Source organism: Eriocheir sinensis, chromosome 28, assembly GCF_024679095.1.
Source record: "Eriocheir sinensis breed Jianghai 21 chromosome 28, ASM2467909v1, whole genome shotgun sequence".
NCBI classification, from domain to species: Eukaryota; Metazoa; Arthropoda; class Malacostraca; order Decapoda; family Varunidae; genus Eriocheir; species Eriocheir sinensis.
In genome coordinates, this window is record NC_066536.1 from 13476730 (window position 1) to 13504201 (window position 27472).

Genomic DNA, 27472 nt, shown 5'->3' on the forward strand with positions numbered 1-27472 from the left:
GTGTGTCGGGGAGAGTGGGGGAGTTGATTTCTCTCTCTCTCTCTCTCTCTCTCTCTCTCTCTCTCTCTCTCTCTCTCTCTCTCCCCCCTAGTGGATGGTTTAGTATGCTTAATTATATACCTGTGTGTGTGTGTGTGTGTGTGTGTGTGTGTGTGTGTGTGTGTCTTGATATAGTTTCTCGGTACACACACACACACACACACACACACACACACACATGCGCACACGTCGGTAAGCATCATGCAAGGGAACAGTGAGGGAGGGAGGGAGGGAGGGAGAGATGGAGGGAGGAGAAGGGAAGGGGACGGGGGAGAGAAAAGAAGGGGGAGAGGGGGGATACAGAGAGAGGGAGCGTGTCAAGATGGCGTTGATAGACTTGCAGGAATCAATAATCTATTTATATATGTAAGCATGTTCTCTCCACCTGTTTTGTTTTGTTTTCTTTACTTTCGCTTTTTTTTCCTTTTTTGGTTTTAGTTTTCTTTGCTTTCTTTCTTTCTCGGGCAAGTAATTTTTATCTCTTTTTCCTTCTCTCTCCCTGTTCGTTACTTGGCTTGATCGTGTTCATGTTTATGGGTGGGTGTATTTTTTTTTGTTTTTGTCTGCTCTCTCTCTCTCTCTCTCTCTCTCTCTCTCTCTCTCTCAATCTACCTATCTTCTCTTCCCTTTTCTCTATTCCTTCTCTTTCTTTTTTTCTTCTTCTTTACCCGTATCTCTATTCACCTCTTTCCTTTTCTCTCTCACATTCAGTTCATATTAATCTCTTTTCCACATATCGATCCTCTATGTACTTAAAACCACACGTATTTTCGTCAATATTATCTTGTGCTTGCTATCTTTCCTTCTTTCTGTGCTAGTAGAGAGGATTGGAGTCTCCTCGCTGCTACAGGTGAAGGCTGCGTGCTCTCTTTCTATTGCTTATTGATGTATGTGTTGTCACCTCGTCCCTGCAAGACCGCATAATAAGCAGCTGATAAGAGTAACATATATAGAGAGTTCAGTTCTTCTTCTGCTTCGTCTGTTGAGGGATGTTTAGTCTCGGTCACGTTTTTGGAGTCTCCGTCGTGTTTTGAAGGCCCTTATTTTTAAACGTATCAGATTCCCATTAAGACATTTTCCCAAGGCCACAGAGAAGATTAACCGGGTATCATGGGTGTTTTTTGCCGTTCAAGGTGTAGATGTCGGGTAAAACTATCGCTAGAATCACAAAACAGTCCTTGAAAATCCTACAGCAATTTGTTTCCAAGGCCACAGAGAAGATTAACCGGGTATTCATGGGTGTTTTTTTGCCGTTCAAGGTGTAGATGTCGTGTAAAACAATCGCTAATATCATAAAACAGTCCAAGAAAATCTCATAGCAACTTTTTTCCAAGGCCGGAGGGAAGATTAACCTGATTTTCATGCGTGTTTTCTCCCGTGCAAGGTGTAAGTAGATGTGTAAAAACTATCGCTTGAATCACAAAACAGTCCATGAATATCCCATAGCAACTTCTACAAAAGGCTTTTCAAATTCAAACAAGCGATCTGAGGTGCCGATACGTCTAATTAAATATACGGGCACTCTTTTTTCCTTTAATTCCCTTCAATCATTATGTCCCCGAATTCCTCCTTCCACGTATATTCCTTCTTCCCTCCTACTTTTTTCTTCCGAGCTGAGTTGAGTCTGGAGTTTCGTCTTCGTAACGGCACTCCCTGATGTAGCTCTTCACTGTCCGGGGGTATGTTGCTTTCCTCTTTATCTCTCCTTCTTTCCTCTCTTTCCTCTTATCCTCCAAAATTTCCGTATTGCCGTTTTTGCTTCTTTCTTTCGTCGTGTAGATACTTCCTTCTTTTTTCTCTTGTCATTCAAAATTTACATATTGTCAATTTTGTTTTTTCCCTTCGTCGTGTAGATCTTGGTCTTGGTCTTGGTTGGGAGTGTCCTTCGTCGTTGCTGACTACGGATTAACCTTCGACTCGGCACACTCTCTCTCTCTCTCTCTCTCTCTCTCTCACCCGTTGATGTCGTTTATCCGCGGGTGGCCTTGGCATGTGTTCTTATCTCCTCTCAGTAACCGTGCACCACAATAAATGGTTATCAGTAAAAAAAAAAAAAATGCTTACCTAGTGATTCGATTGTTATGCGGAGTTGAGTTGTAATTATATATTGGTTTGGTGATTTATTTATTAATTTATTTAACTTTTTGCTTTTACTTCATTTATTTTTGCTTTCTGATTTTTTTTTTTTTTTTTTTTTTTTGCGTGTGTGTGTGTGTTTTTATCGAGTGTGTGGGTCTTTTTTTCATGTGGTATACAACTTGCTATTGAAACACATAAGAAAAAAAGTATGACATAATTAATCAGCTTTTTTTTTCTATTTGTTTACATAATATTTTTTTTTTGTTTGTGCGATTCGTGTGTTTTTCTAAGAACTTAATGAAAACATCGTCATTTTGGGGACTAATTAGTATATATGTTTACTCTTTTACTTCTGTTGCTGCTGTTGTTGTTGTTGTTGTGGGCTGGTTAAGTGGTTGGTTAGTGGCAGTTAAGAAATGATGGAATGATTTAGCATATTTATCTTTTGTTGTTGTTGTTGTTGTTGTTGTTGGTCGTGTGTGCGTCATCGGGCGTCAAGAAACAAAGCAAGCACCGTCATTTGGGATTAATTACCATATATATCTTTTTTTTTTACTTATTTATTAACTTATTTTTATTGTTTTTTTGTGTATGCGTCATCGGGCGTCAAGAACCAAAGCAAGCACCGTCATTAGGGAATTAATTACCATATTTATCGATTTATTTGTTTATTTGTTTTTTTGTTTGTTTTTTTCATGTTTGCGTCGGGCGGGCGGGTAGGCGGACGGGTGGGTGATAGCGCGCCGCCATCGCCTGAAGTAAGGGGGACAATACACGGATCGATACACGGTGCACCCTCTTGCCCAGCCTCGGGTTTGCTGCCACTTCAGAACCTTCACGGCGCCACTCGCTTTCCTCCCTCCCTACCCTGCCCTGCCCTGCCCCGGCCCACCCCTCTAGTCAGTCCGTCCGCGCCACCCTTCCTCCTGCCTGCCTGCTCTCCCGCCTACTCTCTCTCTCTCTCTCTCTCTCTGTTTCCGTCCATCCCCATCCTCCTCCCTCCCTCTCTCCCGCTCTCCTTCTCTCTCTCTCGCTCTCTCTCCCTCTGCGCCAGGATAAAAAAAGGGAAAAAAATAATGAATCCCTCATCAGTAGAAGTGGTCGAGGCTTGGCCAGGGAAGGGAAGGGAAGGGACTTGCTTGCTAGGCGTAGGGAGGTGTTTAATACCGCCCTGTTTTTACATGTCGAGGTGCTCTGGTAGGTAGCGGCGGCAACGGCGGACGGAGGTGGCGGCGGCGGTGATGGCAAGCAGTGGTGGGTGGTGGTGGTGGTGGTGGTGATTTAAAGCGCCGATCGCACAGCCAACACCACCACCACCTCCCTTACCTCCACCACCACCACCATTACACGTCCTTCCTTCCTTCCTTTCTTCCTTGTTCACTGAAAGATCATCATCATATCTGTAAACTCCATTGGGTCTGCATTTATCATGAGCAAGTAGATTGATGATTGCAATGTTGAAATACTAGTCTAAATGCCTATACATCCCTTCCGTCCTCCATCTTGTCTTCCTGCCTTTCTTATTCGCGGAAATATCACCACCACCATCTATAAACTGCATTGAAGGTTTATTTTTCATTAGCAAGTAGACTCTGATGATTGCAATGTTGAAATACAAGTCTGCAGATGCCTAGAGATCCTTCCTTCCCTTCATCTTTCCTTCCTTCCTTCCTTCCTGACCACAAGACCATCACCATCTAGAAACTGCATTGAGTGTATTTATTATCAGAGAACAGAGTTTAATGCTTGCAATGTTGAAATACGAGACTATTGATGCCAATAGATCCCTCCCTTCCTCCATCTTACCTTCCTTCCTTCCTTCCTTACCAAAAGACCACCACCACCACCACCAAGAAACTGCATTTGGTTTGTGTTGATCATTAAAAAGTAGAGTTTGATGCTGCAGTGTTGAAATACGAGACTATTGATGGCCATCTTACCTTCCTTCCTTCCTTCCTTCCTTCCTTACCAAAAGAGCATCACCACCACCACCAAGAAACTGCATTTGGTTTGTATTGATCATTAAAAAGTAGAGTTTAATGCTTGCAATGTTGAAATACGAGACTATTGATGGCCATAGATCCCTCCCTTCCTCCATCTTACCTTCCTTCCTTCCTTCCTTCCTTCCTTACCAAAAGACCACCACCACCACCAAGAAACTGCATTTGGTTTGTATTGATCATTAAAAAGTAGAGTTTGATGCTGCAGTGTTGAAATACGAGTCTGTAGATGCCAATAGATCCTTCCCTTCCTCCATCTTACCTTCCTTCCTTCCTTCCTTCCTTCCTTCCTTCCCAAAAGACCACCACCACCACCACCAAGAAACTGCATTTGGTTTGTATTGATCATTAAAAAGTAGAGTTTGATGCTGCAGTGTTGAAATACGAGTCTGTAGATGCCAATAGATCCTTCCCCTCCTCCATTTTACCTTCCTTTACTCCTCTCTGAAGCATACGAGGATACACTGGGTTTGCAATCAAGGAGAAAGTAGTTATAATGATTGATTGCAATGTTTATGCACGACTTCTTTCATATCCGATTTATCCGTCATTTCCTTTTATCCATTTTACCCCTTATATCCCTTTATCCATCTTTCCTCCTTCCTTTACACCGACACAACAACAACAACAAAAAATGCCCTTGGGTTTTTATTTGATATTAGAAAATAGATGTAATGTTTTCAGTGAGTCTTTACTACCCGATATTTTTTCTTCCTTTCTCCACCTTTCTGCCGTCTTTCCTTCCTTATACACTGACATTTTTTTTTACAGTGAAGGAAGCAGCTCCATGGCAAAAAAAAAGGGAAAAAAAGTCCACTAATTGCTGCTCCTATAGCCCCGTTCACACTGTGCCGACTCTGGGCCATGACAACCCAGCGACTCGGGGTATACGAGGTCTTGGGTGTGAAATCTTGATGTGGAAGGGTCGCATATGATCGGAAAGACTATGGCTGGTATTACAAGACACTTTGCCTTCTCACATCAGCTATATCTAAAGATCAAAGGGAGGATCAGTCTGGTTCTAATGAGTGTTTTTTTATGCTCAGGGTACAGAGGAAGGACGAAACTACCACCAGGTTCATAAAACTACCCCTGGAAATGGCCACAACTCCCACGAAAGCCTTATCAAGTATGTGTTCTTGGACGGCGAAATGTCTTATAATACGACCCTATGTGCGATCCTTTCATATCAATATTTCACACCCAAGGCCTCGTGTTCCTGGAGTCGCTAGGTTGTCGTGGCCCAGAGTCGGTACAGTGTGATCGGGGCTTATGAGTGTATAGAAGAGTGGCCAAAAGAGAGGTCCATTAAAAAAAGACGCATTTGGTTAGTATTTAACATTAGCAAGCATTGGAATGTAATGTTTGCAGTGTTTGAATACGTTTCTGTCATTCTTACCAACCATTACTTCCTTATACTTCCTCTCCGTTCCCTTCCCTCCTCTCTCTCTCTCTCCCTCCCTTTCTCTCTCTATTCTCTTTCCTCAACTCTCCATCTCTTCCTTCTTCAGTGTATACCTCTTACGCCATCCCCTCTCCTTCCGTTCTCTCTCTCTCTCTCTCTCTCTCTCTCTCTCTCTCTCTCTCTCCATCTCTTCCTTCCTTTATCTATCTCTTACGTCCTTCCCTCCCATCCCTTCCCTTTCCCTCTCTCTCTCCCTTTCCCCCCTCCCTCTCTTCCTCTCTTCTTTCCCTCACCTTCACACTCACTCGCTGCATATTTTATCAGTATCTACATCGAAAGGGCGCACCTGTCAGGGATTACTCCTTTATTTTCTCTTCTTCCTTTAATTCACAGTCCAACCTACCGATTATTTTTTACGTAGAGGTGGTCAGGGGCGGTGTTCTCAGACGCTTCCACCTCCAACATCAACTATTTAAACAGGCCAAAATGGAGATTAATAGGGTTTTCTTGATGTTTTTTTCACATCCACGGCATAGAGGAAGAGTCGCACTACCACCGGGGTCATTGAGCTACACCTGGAAATACCCAAAACGTCTACGAAAGCCTTGTCAGATCTGTGTACTTGTGCGACGGATGGTTAAGGAATACGGGGTAGGTGTCTTGCTCTTTCTGTCAACGTGCAGAAGGTACTTACCCACTATTGCCACTTGTTTTGATACTGATGTTTTTTTATAGAGGAAAGGAGGCAGCTCGAAGGCAAAAAATAATAAGAAAAAAAAATAGACAAAAAAGATCACTGGCGCTGCTTCTGTAAATTGTTGATAAAGTGGCCAAAGAAAAAGGGTCCATATGGGATTGATAGGTGTCTTGATAGTAGTAATAACAGTAGTAGTAGTAGTAGTAGTAGTAGTAGTAGTAGTAGTGGTGATGGTGGTGGTGATGGCCGTGGTGGTGATGATTGTACGTAACTGTGGTGGTGATGATGATGATTGTAAGTGTTGGTGGCTGTGATGAGAGTAGTGGTGATGATTGTAACAGTGACAGTAGTAGTAGTAGTAGTAGTAGTAGTAGTAGTAGTTGTAGTAAACTCTTGTTGATTAAGCTAGTATAAATCACTTGTTAGCGTCGTATTGGTTGTTGTTGTGACTGGTTAGGTTACTTATTGATTGATTGATTGATTGATTTTATTTTCCTTTGCTCTCTTACTTTCGTTGTTTCTTTACTTCATACTTTTGATATCTCTGTATATGTGTGTGTGTGTGTGTGTGTGTGTGTGTGTGTGTGTGTGTGTGTGTGTGTGTTCATCTACTATTATTACGGATGCTGCTGATGATGATGATGATCCTTTTGCTCCCATTACATATTCTAATCATAAAAGCTTAGAGTATGTATTCATTGTTCTCTCTCTCTCTCTCTCTCTCTCTCTCTCTCTCTCTCTCTCTCTCTCTCTCTCTCTCTCTCTCTCTCTCTCTCTCTCTCTCTCTCTGTGTTAGCTAGGTAAGTGTAATGCATGTATGGTGGTGGTGATGGTGGTGGTTGTGGTGGTGGTTGTGGTGATGGTGGCAATGATAGTGGTGGTTAGAGTGATAGTGATGGTGATGATGCTTGTGGAGGTGGTTATGGCGGTGAGAGTAGTGGTGATGGTGGATTGGTGGTGATGGTGGTGGTGGGGGGGGGGGTGATGACTGTAACAGCTGATAGTGGCGGTGATGACTGTACGTAACTGTGGTGGTGGTGGTGATGATTGCAAGTGGTGGTGGTAGTGGTGATGAGAGAAGTGGTGATGATTGTAACAGTGGTGGTGGTGGTGGTGATGAGAGAAGTGGTGATGATTGTAACAGTGGTGGTGGTGGTGGTGGTGCACGTCACTCACCCAGCAAGTCGGTCACAGTTTACCCACAATGCATCGCTGGAACAAAAAACACGGTTGCATCTCTCTCTCTCTCTCTCTCTCTCTCTCTCTCGTCAACATTACTATTATCATTATTATTATTATTATTATTATTATTATTATTATTATTAATATTATCATTATTATTATTAGTTGTTGTTCTTGTTACAATTACACTGTTAGATAAGTATTGATGATTATGTATTTGTGACGTGTGTGTGTGTGTGTGTGTGTGTGTGTGTGTGTGTGTGTGTTTGAGAGAGAGAGAGAGAGAGAGAGAGAGAGAGAGAGAGAGAGAGAGAGAGAGCATTACTCGTATCAAATATACTGCCATGAATAAATGAGACAAAGCCAAATTGCGATTCAACGCTAAAGGTGATATTGGAAAGTGAAATGGATTGGAGGCAAACCATTTTTTTTATATTTGCGTGTGTGTGTTTGTGTGTGTGTGTGTGTGTGTGTGTGTGTGTGTGTGTGTGTGTGTGTGTGTGTAATGAGAGCAAAACGGCCATTTGCATTCCTTTTAGATTGTGCTATCTTCTGAATCCTCGATAGTGACTAGATTGTGACCCCTACTGTTTTAACTCTCTCTCTCTCTCTCTCTCTCTCTCTCTCTCTCTCTCTCTCTCTCTCTCTCTCTCTCTCTTTTAGACAATGAAACGACAGACGAGAGCACATATACCTTTTTTACCTCATGAAGACACATCTTAGACATGATTACTTGCAGAAGAGATACTGAGAATGACTGACTCCGTATACAAGCATTAATAAATCCATCTATATAAGTATTCTACCATAAAATACAGGGAACCATCATCATCTACCCTATTACATATCTAAATATTAGCCTACGAAATATCTCTTTATACGCACCCTTACATACTATGCAATCATACGTCACCATATAGCCTTCTAAAAATCATGATAATAGCCTAACATCTTCATTCCACCCAAACAACCTAACCTGATCTAACTAAAGGCAAGGAAATCGTAGGCAGATCCACCTTTTGAGAGAAACAGGTATATTACACGTATGAAGGCACAACTCAGACAGATAGTTGCTTATGATGCCGCGGATGTCAAACTCGGTGATGTTTTATACACTGTTGCCACCGATTGAAAGGTGTGCACTGCTTGTCTCACCTGGCAGGAGTGGGGGTGAGGAGGAGGAGGAGGAGGGGTCATACCTGTTCGCCTCCGTCACGTGATCGAGAGGTGGTGGTGGTGGTGGTGGTTGCAGTGGTGGTTGTTGTTGAGATGGTGGTGGAGGGAGGGGCATTGTGTTGGTGGTTTCGTTAATAATAGTGGAAGAGTAACCGTTGTGAAGGAGGTGGTTGTGGTGGGTTAGTAGCTGTAGTAGTAATAGTAGTAGTAGTAGTAGTAGTAATAGTAGTGCAGAAAAGGTGGAAAGGAAGAATATGTTGATTTAGTGAGAATGACATAATAGTAGTAGTAGTAGTAGTAGTAGAAATGGAAGGAAAAGGGGAAAGGACGAATGTTGATTTAGCGAGAATGACATTATGGTAACAGTAGTAGTAGTGGTAGTAGTAGTAGTAGTAGTAGTAGTAGTGGTAAGCTTGTTTCTGGGTGTTTGGCAGAATTCACCGGTCGATAATCATTGTATGTGTGTGTGTGTGTGTGTGTGTGTGTAGATCCCCTTTCTCTCCCTTCTTAACTCCTTGCGTCCTCCTCCTCCTCCTCCTCCTCCTCCCTCATTCTCCTTTTCCTCCTCCTCCTCCTCCCCTTCCCCTTGGACCCTTTGAGCCCCATCCAACTTTCTCTCTCTCTCTCTCTCTCTCTCTCTCTCTCTCTCTCTCTCTCTCTCTCTCGTGTCTCCAATAGTAATACTGTGGCGAGCAGGTGTTGTTAGTTGATTCGCTGTTGTTGGTTCTCTCTCTCTCTCTCTCTCTCTCTCTCTCTCTCTCTCTCTCTCTCTCTCTCTGATTATAATTATGCATTAAATGTCATTCCTTTCGTTTCATTGCTGTCATATTAATATAAAATTCACTCTATATATTTTCGCTACAGCTGTACTCTCTCTCTCTCTCTCTGCCACGTCACCCGTCCCGCGCTCCATACGTGGCAACTGAATGTGAACATCGCTTCCAAGCCTTGGGAGAAAAAGGTCTCACACACACACACACACACACACACAATGGCCTTCCTTACCGCGCGCCGAGCCTCTCCGTACGCAGCTACGTCGCTAATTTCTAAAGCAAAACATTTAAAAAAACACACATCGTCACCGAGACACTATATTGCGTATAATCTAAACTAGCGGTGGTGAAGATGATGAGGAAGATGATAATGATGACGGAGATGATTTTGCGATGAGGGGAGGAGGGTAGGATGATGATTGAAATACGTAGTGGTGAAGGTAGATAGATAGATAGATAGATAGAGATGGATGGATGAGAATAAAAGCATTGTGTGAGAAAATGTTTATTGCATAGGACTGGTGGTGGCGGTGGTGGTGGTGGTGGTGGTAAGGATAGGATATGATGATGAAATAATGTGGTTGTGGTGATGTCGATGATGCATAGAGGTGGGTGCGGTGGTTATTGCGGTGACGAAAGGATAGGTTAGTGAAGGCATATGTGGTTGTGGTGGTGATGGTAAAGGATAGAAATAGACAACGCAAGAGAGGGTTTTTTTATTGCAGAGAACTGGTGGTGATAATGGCGGTGGTGGTAGTGGGGATAAGACAAGATGGTGAAGCAGTATGTATTGTGGAAAGGAGGGTGAGGGTGATGGTGCCGGCCGGCTGGTGATGAATAGAGATGTGGAGTGGGAGAGAATGGCGGCGGCGGCGGCGGCGGTGGGGATGATATGTATAAATGTATGATTCAAGCAAGAGAGGAAGGTTAAAGCTACGAAAGGAGGAGGAGGAGGAGAAAGAGGTTGTAACGAGAAATGGAGACAATTCAAGGAAGGGACAGAAGGAGGGAGGGAGAGAAATATGATGATGGTGAATGTATATATGTATGCGAGGAGAAGAAAGGAGAGGAGGATAGAGGAAGCGAAGGTTGAGAAAGAGGTTGTGATAAAGAGGCAAGGAGGGAAGATAATGGAAGCAGTGATGGAGGTGGTGGTAGAGATATGTAACGTATTTATATAGTGAAGGCAGGGAAAGAAAGAAGGACGAAGGGATGGTCTTGAGTGATGGAAGGAGCAGGACGAGGAGGAGGAGGAAGAGTAAGAGGAGATTGTGGTGAGGTGAGGACTGAGGAGGAGGTATGGAGGTATAACAGGGGAAGGAGAGAGGGAGGGAGGGAGGGAAGGACGGGGAGAGAGGAGGTATTACTGACCCCTGAGGCCCCTTGTATACTTGCTCGTGGTGGTAAGGAGTGAGGGAGTGAGGGAAGGAGGGACGCCGGGAAGGAGAGGAGGCGGGAGGGAGGAGGAGGAGGAGGAACGGTGACGGGTGGATGGAGGGCGGGAGGGAGGGAGGGAGGGAAGGAAGGTAGAAGGGAGGTAACGGGGGTAAGCAAGGGACGGCAGAGAGAGAGAGAGAGAGAGAGAGAGAGAGAGAGAGAGAGTGGTGGGAAATGTTCGTCAGTTTAAGACTAATAAATAAATACCATCCACTTTCATAGTCTCTCTCTCTCTCTCTCTCTCTCTCTCTCTCTCTCTCTGTAAGAACGAATTGATAAGATAGATGAGAAAGAAAGGAAACAAACAAATGAACAAACAAACAAATCAATAGTTATCATATATGGATTAACCTAGCATGCAGTATAAGACTAAGAGGAGAAAGGGGAAGAGGAGGAGGATAATAAGAAGTAAGAGGAAGAGGTAAGTGGTGGTGGTGGTGGTGGTGGTGTAGGCGGCACGGTGCAGCAGAATGCCTCACGCGACCCCCTCACACACACACACACACACATGTACACCGCTCCCTTATACCTCCTCCTCTCCTCTCCGCCTCCTCCCTCCCTCCCTCTCCCTCTCTCTTTCTCTCTCTCCCTGTCTCTCGCTCTCGGTCGCTCGACACTCGCAAACCCCTCTCGGCATTTCTCAACATGACTACCCATCCACCTCCCAATGCTTGACTCCCGGACTATCCCTACGACTATTCCACCTCTTAACTATCAATTACCGGTCATTACTCTAATTATCGGTATTATTTCTGGTATTGGTGGGTAATAGCAATCATGGGTGAGGCCTAGGAATGGGTAAAATCGAGTTAATGGTTTTGTTTAATAGGTGCGATTTGATTGGGCCTGTGAAATGGGTCTGCAATGGCATCCGTCGGTGAAGTTGGTTTGGTGCCGTGAGGCGATAGCGGCTCTGTACTTCGCCTGGCAGGGCAGAGGCTACTGAACTCTCATTCATTTTTAGTATTAGACCATTATTCAACTATTAGAGGCATAGATAGATCGTCACAGGGGCACAGGAAGGCCTATCTGGGCGACGGGAAATGCCTATACAAACTTCCTGGGGTTGGGCAACGTTAGATGTTACTCAAGCACACGTTAGCTGGAAATAGATGCCTGTACATCTGTGAGGAAACCCAAAAGTGCATCCTAAGTAATGGGGAAGTAATGGGTGGTGGATATGGAAGGGGTAAGTAGGTAGAGTATGCCTATAAAAACTTCCTTTCCCGGTAGTATGAGTTAGAAAGCACGGATGGAGGAGGCCTACGATAGCTGGAGATGGACAACTATAAGAGAAACCATAACTGCATAATAAGTAATGGGAAAGTAATGGGTGGTGGAGGAAATGGAAGGGGTAAGTAGGTAGGTAGGTAGGCAGGAAGAATATGCCTATACAAAAAATAAAAACATCCAAATCCGGGGTGGAGGAGGCCTACGATAGCCGGAGACGGACAACTGTGAGGGAGACCAAAAGTGTATCGTAAGTAATGGGAAAGTAATGGGTGTGAATGGTGGGGGCGGGTGTGCGCGGCAGCCCCTGCGTCCAGCGGTGCGGCCCCGTAGCCATTAACCGGAGACAAGGCGCCATGTTGGTCGTGGGCGCGCTCCGGATTATCTCCTAATTTTTGCCACATGTACGCTGCTTGGCGGGCGTGAGGTGTTACTCGGGTGCATTTCGGTGGTGTTGAAGGGCCCCTGGAGCTTGTGGCCAGGGGTGGGGGGTGGAGAATGGCGCGGGAAGTGGAAATACAGGCCCGTGACTCCAAGGAAGAGTTTACGTTTGTGTGTTTGTTGTGAAATAGAATCGATATGGCACAAATTCAGTCCTTGAGCGATTGACCCCCACCCTGTGTCACCACCCCCTGCAAACCCTGCCATGTGGGGTGTCATAGCAAAGCTCGTGAGGTGAATAGTGACGTGGTGGGCATATTAGACCGGACCAGGCGGCTGAAAGACTGTAATAACGGCGGAGAGAGAGGCGGCTGGCTGAGCGGCTCCCGGCGGGCACAAAGCCGCCTCCTGCCAGCTGATCTGTGTTTTATATCACTTGCACCTCGTGATTTGTGTGTCCTGTATTTTGGGACGCCCCGAGGGACATGTGCCCATTTTTACCCCCTCCTTGACCCGGAAAGAATGGAAGTGTGGTGAAATATGCTCCCATGAATTCGTGCAATGCTCATATTGATGTGCACCGGCTTGAAATAAACTGATGTGCACAAATCAAAGTGTGATAAAGGCTGGGTCGGCTGGCGGAGGCGGCGGCGGCGGCAGCGGCGGCGGTGGAGCCTCTTTCCGCCATTACAAAGTCTGTCATGATACTGTTAATGAGTTTGTTGTGTGTGTGTACGCGCCCAGGGACGAGATTCTTTTCAAAACGGCTAGGTAATGTGCATATTCGGGCCCCAGGACGTGGTTTTAGCGTTCCCAAGGTGCATGGAGTGAGGTAGAGGAGGCCGCGGCGCCGGAAACTGCAGGAGAAACTAGGGAAGTGGCAAGAGAGGAGTCTGAGTTTGTCTTGAAAAGTGATTTTGGGGTGACGCTTGCAGGAGGGCTGGCTGGGGGGGAGGAGGAGGAGGAGGAGGCAGCAGGAGAGGGAAGCAGGGAGGGGGTCGGGGGGGGGAATGCCGAGTGTTGCTCACGGGGAGGTCAACATATTTCCGCTTCCTCTCCTGCCATATCAAAGTGAATACCCATCACCTGCCCCTTCTAACCATTTCTACAGGACATTTCGACAGTACCGGAGGCCTGGGAAAGGGGAAAAGACCGTTGTATCTTGTATTTTATGCGGGATAAAATGTTTTCCCGGGCAATAGGTAGTAGGTGTCTGTGAGTGGTGGTGGTGGTGGTGGCTGGGGAGGGGTGGGGAAAGGGGGAGATGCTCTGGTCAGTCAACCTCGCGCTAGTGGAGCTACATGCCGGGGGAAGACGCCGTGAGTCCTTTTTACCCCACAGCGCTTTGTCACCAGTCCACCTCGTGCCCCAGCCGCCGCAAACCCTCCAACTTGCTCCTTTTTACGTTGCTCCGGTGGCTCCTGGTGCACACGTGGGCCGATCAGCTGGTTGGTGGAGGCGATCACATGGACGGGCTGGCGGTGATAGTGGTGGTGGCAGCAGCGGTGTGTGGCTGTGCGGTGGTGCTGTGTGGCTGCTCTGCTCGTGTTATTTGTATATTTTCCCCACTGTGAGTGGTGCCCTGGGTGGGCCACGAGGCAGCCCAAGTGATGATCGTGAGGTTTAGAGCTTGTGGAGGAGAGCAGTGGGTGTGTTGTGGCGAAGTGATTCATTCAGAAAACAAATCAGAAATTCTGCTGCCGTGAAAAAGAAATCTGGAGCAGTGTTGCCGTGTACAGCTTGAACTTTTTTTTCTTCCCTCCCCGGCGTGGAGAAAGTTTGCGTTGTGAGAACTCGAGTCGGTGTGCTGTGGTGTGCTGGGGTCACGGTGTTGCCCTGGGAGCTCTCTGGCTGCACCTCCCTGGCTAGATGTGCCCAGCTGGAGTGTGTGTGTGTAAATCAAGGGGCAGGATGGGACCCCCGGCTTACAACAGTGTGTAGTGGAGTAGCTCGAGTGACCTTCACGATCGACGTACTCACATTAGTCATAAATATGTATAATTGGTGTAATATAATGCACTTGCGAATCAGTGAAAAAGTCAACGTCACCGCCATCCCTGTTTTGTCTATAGATTTTAAGTCTATGGATTATTGTGCATCACGCCCAGCGCTAAGTAACGTATTGGTGGAGGTTAAGTGGTCACAGGTGTTTTAAAGTAATTTTGGCATTTAAGTTACCTGCTAGTAAGTAATATAGCAGCACTTGTTAGTGGTAGTTAGTAGTTATTTGATCATCTAGAGGTGGTAGTGCCAGCAGCCTTCTTGCACGATGCTTATTGCCTTGGAAAGTTGCGTACAGATTGGGGTTTGGCTATATCTTTCTGGAGGAGACATTACTGGTGCAGACATTACTCAGATGAAAGTGTACCCATGTATTGAAGTGCATGGTCTCTGGATCATTATTAGTTAGTGATCATGTTCATTAAAGTGGAAGACGGCTGCAAACGTTTTGATGGATGAGTAGACATCGATGAAAGGCTGATTTCATTACACTAAATTATGGTTTCTTTGTGTTTGTATAGATCATATACTCGTTTCCCTTGGTTACTCTGGAAAATTGTGATTCACCCTCATTCCCCAAACATACAGTTAGTTGCAAAGCTAACACCCAACTGGAATGGTCAGTAGGAGTGGTTTCATTTAAATGTGTTCTCAGCTGTTCGTACATTTTGAGGGGTTTCATTTCTTTGTTATTAGTATACATTAGGTCTTGGAAGTTATTTATTCTGGGACTGACTGACATCAAACATACATGGACCCTAGATACCTAGAAACTGGCAATGTTTACATAAGGGAAACATTTAGTAGCTAACTTAGTGAGTTTTTAAGTTCTTTATGTTGAGAAATGTCAGGAAAAAAGAGAACCAATACTATCCTCCCTAACTTATGGATAGAGAAGGAGTTTAATATTTAAAGGAACCGGTAAACTCGGTCTTATCCTTATCTCACTCCATCTCTGTCATTTTTTGGTTTATCTGAGCACCCTGCCTTCATTGCTCCTCAATAGTTCAGTGTTCGTTGCATTGCTAACATGTTCTATTATAACCCATTTGATTAACTTAGCTGGTTGAACTTTGTGTAAAATGGATTTTCACTGTAGGGTTGCCTCATTACCCCCATCTCTCTCTCTCTCTCTCTCTCTCTCTCTCTCTCTCTCTCTCTCTCTCTCTCTCTCTCTCTCTCTCTCTCTCTCTCTCTATATATATATATATATATATATATATATATATATATATATAATTTGGCACCATGTAAAGCACTGAGTATTAGTCTTTACCTCAGGAAGTTCATCTTATTGTTCTATATGGTTTCTAGTAGGATGCCTTTTTTCCAGGAATAAGGGAGGGTCAAAACGTGTATTTTACTGAATTTGCAGTGCAAGATGATGTATTAATGAAAATCTTACTAAGGGTCTTAATTATAGCATGGAAAGGTTCCAGAATGTTGTGGAATATACATAGTTTTCCATTTTTTTCCTGCTGATTTGTTATTAGTCACTGTCATTCTTCTTGTTTCATGCTTTTACCTAGGTTTTCATTATTCTGTCTTCTCCCCCCCTTCCCCAACACAATCATACCCAAAGATTCATCACCAGAGCTCTAAAAGCTTATTTAAGGAGGGTATATATTGGATGGGGATCGCGAGTCTGTCCCATGGCTTGAGCTTAGGCTCAGGCCCTGTATACTACAAATAGGTAAATATGTAAACACACTCACACAACTTAAGAGGTGCCACTTTCTCTCTAGGGTCATCGCCGGAGAGAGAGAGAGGGGGCGGGGTGGGGTTGGGTGGGGGGGTTACTACCAGTTTTCACCTGAATAAGCAAATGGAGGCAGTGCTAGGTATGGACATTTCAGTGTATAGGTAACATCTTTTCTTTGTTTTCAGTGTGTCACAGTTTATGGTGTTGATTTGAATGGTAAAGTGTTTAGGAAAAAAGTATGTAGGTGTTATCTCGTTTAATATACAGTCTTGATAAGCTTAGATTCTCTTCATCTTGTAGATTAGAATAATGGCAATATATTTGTATTTCTATTTTTCATGCTGGCTGGCTGGATGGCTTTACAGAAGTAAGAAGAATGGTAATGAACAATTATTGATTGGAATATTGCTGCTGTTAACTAAGACATTCTTTACTTTGCTTGAAGATAGGCATTTGCCTTAATTTTTTGTGTGGTTGCAAACCTTGTCATCAATAATTGCTGCCCCCTTAAAAATGTTACCTTTTATTATAGCTAAGATGCATAGCTGATCTGACAAGCTCAGCAGCAGTGTACATATTAAGGGTGGCCACCTGCCTCCTCAGTGTCATCTATGCATCATCACTGAAGAAAGGGATCCTCCAAGTCATTGTTGCCATTTTGTGTCACAGGAAGTAGAGAAAAAGTCAATGGAATTTCACTCCATGAATAATCAAAGCGTCATACACCACTAAGCGCCACCAGAATTGGATTATTATTGCTATTATTATGCATGCACCCAGCCAGTCGATAACCTCTAGTCCATACCAGCTTTATTGAGTGCCTCTACACGCCCATTGTGGTAGCATGGAGTGGGCAGCTGCTTCCTTAAATTTTCCCTTATCATCGGTATATAACTTTTTGAAAAGTATAGCTATTAGGTATGCATTTTTTCCTTTGGGGAAAAATGTTTTAAGAATGCTCTAGAATAACAATAACCTAAGATCTTAACATCTAAAGATCTTAGAATAATTTAAAGGATTGGTTTTGAGAAAGGCATTTTTTTAAGCATTGTTTCTGTTATGAGTTGCTGGATTAGACTATAGTTTATATATATACATGGACAAACAGCATTTAGTGATATGGATAAGAAACAATAGGAAGTGTAGAGTCATTGTGTAGTGCGGCGACTATGCCTAGGAGTATTGATGAATTAAGGAATATGTAGATTGTGAGAGAGATTGAGAAAAGTTGATAGTAGTCTGTTGACAATAGTACCTATATATGATTATTCTTTACCTTCTTTACCTCATGATGCAGTTTCCTTAGAAATGATATTCATATATTTCTGCTAGGGGAAATATGTCAGTATTACCTTGTATTTTAAGACATATCATAATCCTTGTTTAAGAATTAACCCTCCCTAATATGACATGTTCAACTATGGCATTGATTTCACCTCTAGATAATTATTATTTATGTAAACCTTAACCTCAAGCTTGGCATTAGTAAAAAGCATAAAGAATCACCTTTGCATGAGTAGTTTGTATGTAAACACCTGTGCCACCACAATCTTTAGCCTTACGAGTTTTCTTTGGTAATGTATTTAGAGAAGTGATGCAGTGCCGAAATTCAGCAGTCAATATGTACAGTACTCAAATTGTTCCTTGCTTCAAGCATTTACCAATTCATTATGTGTCTGGCATATAGTGGTCATGTGTTAGTCTTCATCTACTGTTATCAAGGTAGTACAGCATAATTAAGGCCATTTCTATCCGTTTTGATGCTAGTTAAGCTGTGGATGGGGAGCGCTAAGGCACACATTTGCTTGTTTTGTCTAGTGATGCCATTCATCCGAGCTTTGATATCAGTTATCTGATGGTAGTGACGTCTGCTAAACGCCCATTCTCACTTCCTTGGCATGAGTACCAAAGTATCAGTCCATGAGGTGAGGGAATTAACCTGGCCTATCCACTGACCTCATTAGGGTTGGTCCTTAAGCAATGTGGGTGTGTCTACGATACGGTCAGAGATCAAGCTCAGAGACATTGCTTTCAATATAAAGTCATGTTAAGCATTGTTACGTATTGCCTCACATTATTGATGGCTTTGCATCCAGTATGACACTGCCCTTAGTAGCTGTGGCACACTTAGTATTGGGCAGTAAAGCAATATAAGGTGCCACCCGTGTGCTTTTCAGAAAAAGACTATAGTACATAGTTAATAGTTGCTTCCAGTATCACTAGTGTCAGTGTAGAAGGCTATGCATGTAGGTCTTGCAGAAGAATACACCTCGTTCGTGCCTCCTCTGACTAACGGCAGCAGGGTTGTCAGTGTGGTTTTCTCCATTAGCAACTGTTCGTTTCATTTTTAACAACATCAATTATAACTGAATCCTCATGTGACTTTTCTCTTACAGCAGGACTGACCAGAATTAAAGTGAAAACTTCTTCAGAGTGAGAAATGTTGATAATGCAGAGAAAAGTGCAAAAATCCTAACTGCTGAGCAGAAAGCATAATAGAAAAAAATAGATACATACAAAAGACAAAGACTTAAAATGTTGTGTGAAGTGAAAATGTTCTTCCGTGAGTAATTGCGTCTGTTGCCGCGTTGTGTGAGGAGGAGCACCAAGCATCAGGGCCACCATGGATCTCAGTGTGAGGTAAGGACTTGACGGTGTTCTTACAGGGTCCGGAGTTATGGTGTTGTTGGGTCGGAAATTTTACCATTGCAGCAGTGCCTCTAATGGTACCGTTTCTTTTAATATGTTTCTGACCTTTATTTATTTAGCAGTTCTTTCTTTGGGTTTTAATATTTTATTGTTGAGAAAAAATATCCCCAAGACAATATTTAAGTTCCCTGTGCTGCTGCCTTAGTTAAGTGTATTTGTGTGTGTCATGGAGCCTTCTGATCTGTGATGTCCAGTGATGTTGATGTTTAGGGGTACAGTAACACCTTTGTAACTGTGGTTATATTCTCTGCCTCTTTGTTTTCTGAGTCTCAAGCTTATATGATCAGCTGTTATGTTGTTTTTCTGTTTTTACTCCATCGCTGTTGGAGCTTGTAGCCCTAGGAGAACCTTGCCACCTTTGCCCTCTATGTAATAAGTGCAACCAAAAGTAATGAAACTGCCTTGGTTTGTTAGATATGCTTTAGTATACTCCCATACCTTATTGTTTCCTCTCTAGGCTTACTTTTCTAGGTGTGTGGGAGTCTCTATCATATGGTTAGCACTGCCCACTTTGTCATTGCTCGGAAGTTTTTGGTGTTGCTTGATGTAAGATTTAAATGTAATTCCTTGGACTGCATCCTTGACTTCTGCATTCAAATGTTGTGTTTACAAAACAGGGAAGCACCAACTCTTAATGAGTTTTCTTTGTTTCATTTTGCTACTGTCTCTCCCTCCAGTCAACCTGGTAACACTCTTATCTACATTGAGATCAAGTTGTTAGTGTGTGTGTATGCGTGAATTTTCATGTGTGCATGTAGTACCTTGTATATCTGCATCATCTCATGCTACATATATGAACTTATCTATTAGATAATCTAATGATGCTCTCCTTGATGGATGTCCATTCATTTATGGATTTATCAACTTTTTTGGCAATTTCTTATCAGCTGTGTGCCAGGGACAGGCAGGCCGCCAGTTTGATGCTGTCAAGATTTCTTGCATGCATTCTAATGTAACCGTTCACACTACCCATCACCTTGGCGGCAGCTGGTCAGGTGATGGGCCATGTGAACGGTTCCATTATGATTAGAGTGCATGTTAGAAATCCTGACAGTGTTAAGTCAGTGGCCTGCCTGTTGGAACCATAACAGGTCTTGTGCATTGGCCTTGATCTGTGCCCCATGTCCACTCAGCAGTGAATGGTTACTGGATGTCAGTTCAGGGTTGTGCTCCGCCTGCTGGGTGCGTAGGAGTGACATGAGGTCCCCAGTCTTACAGAAAGATTCATAAATGTGTAGCTCTAAGCTAAAAAAAAAAGTGCAGTACCATAATTGGACCATGGTGAATGATACACACACACACACACACACACACACACACACACCATTGTTTAGTCACATCACGTGTTTTATTGCCACAGTTTATAACCACACACACTTCAGTTTGACACTGGGTATGATGGTAAATATGCTGGATAACATACCACTCCATATGATCATACACAACACCACTATTCATTCTACAACCATAAACCATAAACATTTAGGCCACATGAAAAAACAACAACAACAACAACTTGGATTCCAGAATGAATAGAAGCGAGGAGTGAAGTACAAGTAACAAAGTGCAGTAACAAATATAAAGCAATGAACAGAAAGGATTGCTGTTAAGTTTTCAAGGTCATATACCTACATGCTTGTATAAACTTGTAAAAACTTTAAGATTCTTTATACTTTTTATTAATATCCTGTGTACAAATCATTTAGGGGTTGTTCTGTATCACATAGTTAATGAACAGTAGGATCCCTAAGAATTTGGTGGACACAGGAGCTCACACAGTTGGATACATGCATCCTATGGGTTCACTATTTTAATTTTAATTTTGCTTAATACTTTGTCATAGGATTTCATCTGTTTGGCCTACTAGATAATTTTTGGTTTAATATTTTGTTGCTCGTGCCATTCTTAAATCTTGCCATTTGATAATAAGCTTCCCAGTACGGAACTGCACTTTACACCCTAGTATGTTAGAGTGGGTTTATGCACTTCAACGCTCTGCCCCGCATAATCTCTCTTAAGATGGTATATCCCAGGATAAAAACCGGTCATGTAGTGAGGAGGCTTACCACGAGGTTGAGGCATAATATACACTTGTCACCATCGAGAAGAAATTTAAAGGGTCAGTGACCTTTTTTAGTCTATATTTTTAACTTCCAAAACCAGTAGGCCAGATGGAGCTGCTAAATATACCAAAGCTATTCATTTAGCATGGCCCACAGCTAAGTACAACAACAAGAATATACTTTCTCAGTGTACTAGCCGGCAGATACCCCGTGGATTACAGACAGTAAACAGAGTAGTGATGATATAGTGAAACTTCAATGTATTCCAAATATTGTCTTGAAAATAGAAAATAAGAGAAAATTGAGTCCATGAAATTGAGGGTCTACTGGAGTTTTACTTGTGTTGGGGGTAAAGCATAATATTTCTAGTTACTGTTTTCCTCTCGTATTGAGGCGAAAGTTGCACCTATAGTGAGTGGCCTTGAGGTAGTGTCCTTGAAAAATAATACAGCAGCCACAGACTTACTCAGGGATAAGGACGGCTGGAAGGATGGTCAGGGCTTTTCCGGGCAATGTCTCCAAAGGGGTTCATGTTTGGTGTGGATTTAAGGAGTAGGATGATTCTTGAGTATGCTAGGGTTGTGAATGGATGGCATGGGCAAACAGAAGGGTACTGAGAAGAGAAAGTAGCAGTGGGTGAGGGTAGAGTTGGCAGTAGACCAAAGAAGACCTGCAGCCATATTCGAAGCTCTCCCTTACTTTTAGCTTTGACAGTTCTTTTATTACTAACTCAAACACTAATGATTGTTTCCAAACTTTTTTTACATGGCTGAATTCCACAGGTTTTACTTCTGCTATACAAATATTCAATTACTAACAGAAGATTATTATGGATGTAACCATTCATCCATAAAAGCAAGTCATAGAAGGATTGTAGGGATGGAATCTGGTGCATGTAGCTACTTCTCAAATTGTTAGAAATTATCTCAAGGATACGGCTAAGGAAGGAAGGTCTTTTAACATGGGTGCTAGATTGGAGTGGTTAATGACCAAGGGCTCCCAGGCTGAAGGTAAATTTTTATTTTATTTACCAAACCATTGAAGTGTATTTACAATCATACCTCTCCCCTCTGCGACGTCAATGCAATAATATACATTGATATAGGTCATTGAACGTCTTGGTAATTTATTTCATATTCATATTGTAATGAGGCAGAAATATATTCATCTGTAGTTTAGTCAAGCAAAAGTATTAGAAATATGTGATACACAATTATAGAATGAAATATAACCTGTATATAACATTATCTAACTTGGTTCTCAATGACATACGATGCAGATTACATGAGCCACTTGCACTTCATTGCTTCATCTCTGTGACTTCAGACTTGATTGGCTGTGAGAGATCATAATACTGTCAGTGATTAGTTATAGCCATTGTCATGTAAAACAATAGTAGCAACTTGAAAGATTTGCTAATATACAGCTTATGTAACCTTATGCAGTCATCTCTCCTCCATGAAAATGTACTAAGAGGCATTTTTGGAGGCATACACTAAAGCTGAGCATTGCCTTTTTTTTCCTGGCTTTGTTGAGCATTTGTCCTACTCCTCTCTACCATCATACAAAAACTTGTGTGGGCTGTGGCATTTCCTGATCAGGCATCTATTTTTTTTTTTTTTTTTAAACTATACTTTCAGTGTATCATTATCCAAAGTTTCAATTTGTAAGTACTTAAATCTTTCTGAATATAAAGAATAGGGATTATAGATGATTTGTGGGGTGGCACCCATGTCATTAGAGGTAGGTGTGAAGCCTGTTTCAGTGATAATTCTGCTACCCTTGTTTGTTCTGGCCATACTGTTTTTTGCATAAACAGTAGTAAAGAAAGTGACATAAAGATGTCACTAAACATCCATATTGTGCTGTTAGAGGTTGATGAAGCAAACTCTGCAGTGAACTTCAGTAATTTTGGTGTAGAATTGTGTAGTATCCCTGGGCATGTGTGAAAGAGCATTGTCACGCTCCAGAGTGAGGATGGTAGTGAAGGAGAGGTAGAGGGGTGCAGCAGTTGAGCTTCAACCTTGGTTCAGTACGAGTTCCACCCAGGCACTGACTTTCTTCTCTACTTGTAAAAGCACATGGTGCAGGGTCCTCAGGGTCTTACTTCCTCTTTCTGTCGTACACACTTGTACATGGATTTTTCAAACACTCAGGATCCTTGTGGGTGATGTAAAAAGTCAAAAAGACTTTCAAGGCAGGGACTTTCAAATGTGAACAGGGCTTTATTGACATCCTGGCTTTTATTTTTATTTATTTTTTATCTTTGATGAGAGTTGTGACATCATGTGCAGATGATCTATTGGCAAGTTTGGTCTTTAAGGTAAATACATTTTGATGAGTAAAATGACATGGTGAATAAATGTTAAGTAACCCCAGAAGTGAAGGCAGAAATTTGTCATTGTCAGGTCTGTCACTTTTAAGTCAGCTTTCCCCCTAATTGTAATGAAGGGGAATTAGACTTTATATAGGTAATCTAAACTGCTACATTGCAGTCAAACTCCAATACTGATTCTGATTATGCCAGTCTTGTTTTTTTGTTTAGTGTTATTCTCACATTGAACTGTCCAACATCACATAGCACTCCAAGGTGACATGTGACTTGTTTGTTCCCCACACTGCAAGGATGCCTGTCATTCCTATAAAGTATGTAAACTTGTATATAACCTCCAAGCTATTGAAGCCATGATTAGGGAATAAGCTTCCTTCAGTCACTGCTATATTGGCTTCCTTCTGCCCCTGTAGAAAGTGGTCACTAATGTTGACTGAAATACTCAAGACTTTACCAAAACCAATATTAATGCTGCAGGGGCATTGAAGAGAAGGAAGAGGGTAAAAGCAAGTAATTTTAGGTAATAGAACCTCATAAAGTGCCAAATGTCACAGATGTAATGAAGAGGAGGAGAGGATGAGCAGCAAAGAGTAATTTAAGGTAACATTATCTAATAAAGTGTGGAATGTTGCAGACGTGATGAAGAGGAGGAAGAGGGAAGTGAGAAGTGTCCGGTAAACAATGGCACTGTGACCCCTGTGGAGGAGGTTGTGGTAGAGCCAGAGGAGGAGCCGCAGCAGCAGCCGCAGCCGCAGCAGCATGGGGCCACGGTGCCGCCCAGGGAAGGGGAGGGGGAGGCGGAGGGGGCTGGAGCAGTGATGGATCTCTCGGCTTCTGTTCCAGCTTCCAACAAGAGACTTAGAGAGGGTAAGAACCAACATTAAAGTTAGGGTCTGTTCACAAAACACTTACAACTGCTTAATGCATGTACGTACTCATGTAAAAGTTATTTTTTTAATGTTCTACAAAGGGTTAGTTCTATGGAGCTGAGTATTCCATGTATATTACTTCTCTGTGGGCTTAGATATGTTCCTCAGTTGAACTTGTAGCCCGACTTTAAGAAGAGTACATAGAGTAGATCCTTATTATTTTTTTTTATTAGCAGTTACATCCATCCACTGCACATTCAGTTTGTATGTGATACTTAAAGTGTATGCATATTTTATAGTCTTAGATCCTTTAAAGTACATAAAACTAAATCACAAGGGTTAGCATATAGTTCAAGTGACTTATGTGTGAGTTTGTTTTGATTGTGCTGATATAGGAAGAACTTTTTTAGGTGACTTACATTGAAAGCATTCTTGCATGAATTAAGAATATGAATTAGGCACTTGTAAATGGTGTTCGTAAATATAGATATGGTGTTCATAGACACACTTTTGTAGGTATACATGTACATTTCACCCTAGCTATCTTGTGTTTAAAAGAGCCTTGTGTGTCTGCAGGTGATGAAACATCTGAGGAGTTAGGAGAGTGTGATGCCCCGCCTGCGTCCCGGCCCAGGCTGACCGCTACACCTGAGGCCAACAACACTGCCAACCATATAGACGGCCACCAGACCCCAGCCGATGACACCCCTAAGGTCAACGGGATGAGCAATGGTTACGAGAGTGACAGCAATGGCATGAACGACGTCAACGACAATGAGGTGGAGGAGGAGATGCCCCCGATCCCCCCCATCAAGGAGCTGAGCCCTGAGGAACTGGCAGAGAAGATGAAGCTGGTCCATCGACTGCAGGTAGAGCTTCGCAATGAGGAGATGAAGCTGGTACTCCTCAAGAAGGTCAGGCAGTCCCAGGTGAGGCCTGCAGCCACAGCTAGTAGGGTTGATGCTGGGAGAGTCAATATCCAAGACTTTAGAACACAAGTCGTCCCAGGTTCATGCTGAGATTGGTGCCAGGCTCTCCACATGGTTGGATCAGGTGGGCCTTTAATGGCGCCAGTCTGGTAGTCGCCTTCCCTCACAGGGACTGACGACCAGTTGAGAGGCCCAAGGAAGGTACTGGTTGATCCTGCCATGTTGTGGGATATTGAAAGGACACAATGTGTCAATTTTCCTCACAGCTGTGTCAACTGTAAGCTTCAAGGCAGTCAAAGAGAGGAACAATTGATGTCCTGTTTAGTGCCACAGACAGCAGAGTTGTGGAGCAGGAGACCAATCTTAGATTTGTGCAGAGTTGCGTTCTAAAATGTGCAGCAAGTGAAGAATTTCAATTTTTTTACCAAATGCCTAGTTTGTATAGGTATTGAAGGGACTCACCCATTTTGTTGAGGCGCAGGTCACATAGGAAGCTGCTAGACTGATGGTTCTTTTAGTTGGATAATGTGCAGTTAGTCAGAGGATGAAGTTTGAGTGGAATGGGGGTCCATTGGCTGATATGAATGCAACTTTATTAACTTTGCAAATCACTTCATGCACTGCACCCTGTTCAAATTCATGCCCTAATTCTTGGAAGGTTAAGTCCTGCTGTGGGTTTGGGTGTTCTCATTGAATTTCCTCTCATATTTGGTCTCCTCATATTATTCAGCTTGATAAATTTAAAGTTTATTATTTTAAACATGTAGATGAGTAGCTTAAGTACCCCTTCCCACTTGATACTTACAAATTCCATTGATTAGTTGCACTGCAAAGTTTGCATGACTATTTACCCATAAGTGTGAATTGTTCTCGGCAACAAATGTTAAAAAGCTGACCTTATCATTAATTGTCATCCTCTGCTCCTGATCCAAAGTTTGCTGATGTTTCAGGTGATGAAGGAAAATGTGAGTACCACTGCCAATGACACAAAGACTGCCCTCAACAAGCTTCCCTCTAACACAACGGCTACCAAGTTGGCCCCCTCGCAGCCTCCCCCTCTCATCAAGCATGATCTGAGTGCCAAGGTACAGCTCCTCTTCCTGAGTCCTGTTCTGTTGTAGTGTGTCACTCCAGCTTTGTGTGTTATAGTAGGTTATAGGTAAAGGAGATTCAATGTTTTGTTCCATGTTAAGAAGGCATGTTACAGCTCCTCTTCCAATCCTCTGTTGTTTTAGTGTCACCCAAGCTTTTTGTGTTACAGAAGGCTATGCTGTATTTACTTGTGTAAAAGTTCATTGTGTAAAAATCACTCCTCTTTCCCCCTCAAGGCAACTAAGTTATAGTGGATTGAGAAAAAGATGTAACTCTGCTATAAAGTAGAATCTATATAAAAGTCAATCCCATAAACTTGGACTTAGAAGATTGATAAATATAATAAATGGTTATGATAATAATGAAATAAAATAGACAAATAAAACTTTTACACGAGTCTGTACGGCATGTGGAAGAGATGTCTTTTGCTCCATGTTAAGGAGGCATGACCTTGTGTTTAGTGTGGCAGTGATTCCTGCTTGTGTCCTGCAGTGCTTGCTTTGGACCTAGCAGTGGCAGAGGCCGAGTATTCATTTTGAGCTTCAGATTATTTGCTGTGTCATGTAGTAGTTGTCATTGTGAGTTAAGGATCCACCAAGGTCTGATTCTAATTTGTCTGCATTTTTGTCACATAGTAAACCCCTATTCAGCAAAATAATATTCAAAAGTCTGTTTTTTATGTAATTGGTGTGCTTTGCTGACCCTCAGTGTGCATCATCTTGGCTCTGATCAGAGTTAATTTGTGACAAACTTTTCTTATTAAGTTTTTGTTCATCTGAGTTTATTATTTAATATAAAAAAAATATTCAGTATTTTTTCCTTTTTGCAATATGGTCACTTGTAGTTGGACTTCGTGTGTGTATCTGTGTGTGTGTGCTTATTGCACATGGTCAGTGTTACATATTGATAAATCTATTTTGGATCATTGATATTATTTTGTGAGCGAGTCACTAAGGTATTAAAACCCGCCCTTATGTTAGACTATGGTGTCAGAATTGATTAGCTTGCAGTAGAGGAAATGGAGAATGTGATATGGTATTGTGCTCTCCTAGTTATTTCACTCAGAAGTAAGCAACAGTATCTTAGTTGAAACTCTATTGGCCTGTTGCCCAGCTAAGCATAAGGCTATGGGAATGTCGAAGCAGATGAGAGGTGGGGAATAGGGAGCATTTAGAGACTGGTATTGAGCATGTTTAGCCATAACTATTGAGGATATGGGTGGTGGAGAAAGGAACTGGCCTCCCTGCTCTTCTGTCCTTCCTGCTTTTGATAGTATTGGACCCCACCTTTAGTATACTAGTATTTAGAATGAAGCTGAAGAGAGAGGCCTTGGATAAGTGTTTATTATGAGTTAGTTAGGCATATGCATGAAGGAA

At 42.7% G+C, this 27472-nt stretch overlaps 1 protein-coding gene across 20 annotated transcripts in view; it reads left to right on the forward strand.

Annotated features, from left to right (window-relative positions):
- The window catches only part of LOC127004572 (transcriptional repressor p66-alpha-like), a 158195-nt gene that overhangs the window by 114664 nt on the left and 16059 nt on the right, over positions 1–27472 (forward strand). For 9 of the 20 annotated variants that reach the window (XM_050872421.1, XM_050872440.1, XM_050872434.1 and 6 more), the window contains exons 1-5: positions 12279–12422; positions 18499–18742; positions 23841–24073; positions 24652–25004; positions 25955–26089. In XM_050872421.1, coding sequence (XP_050728378.1) covers positions 18726–18742; positions 23841–24073; positions 24652–25004; positions 25955–26089 — 738 coding nt within the window. In that variant the 5' untranslated portion in view covers positions 12279–12422; positions 18499–18725. The other 11 variants (XM_050872435.1, XM_050872423.1, XM_050872430.1 and 8 more) reach the window with 11 other exon arrangements.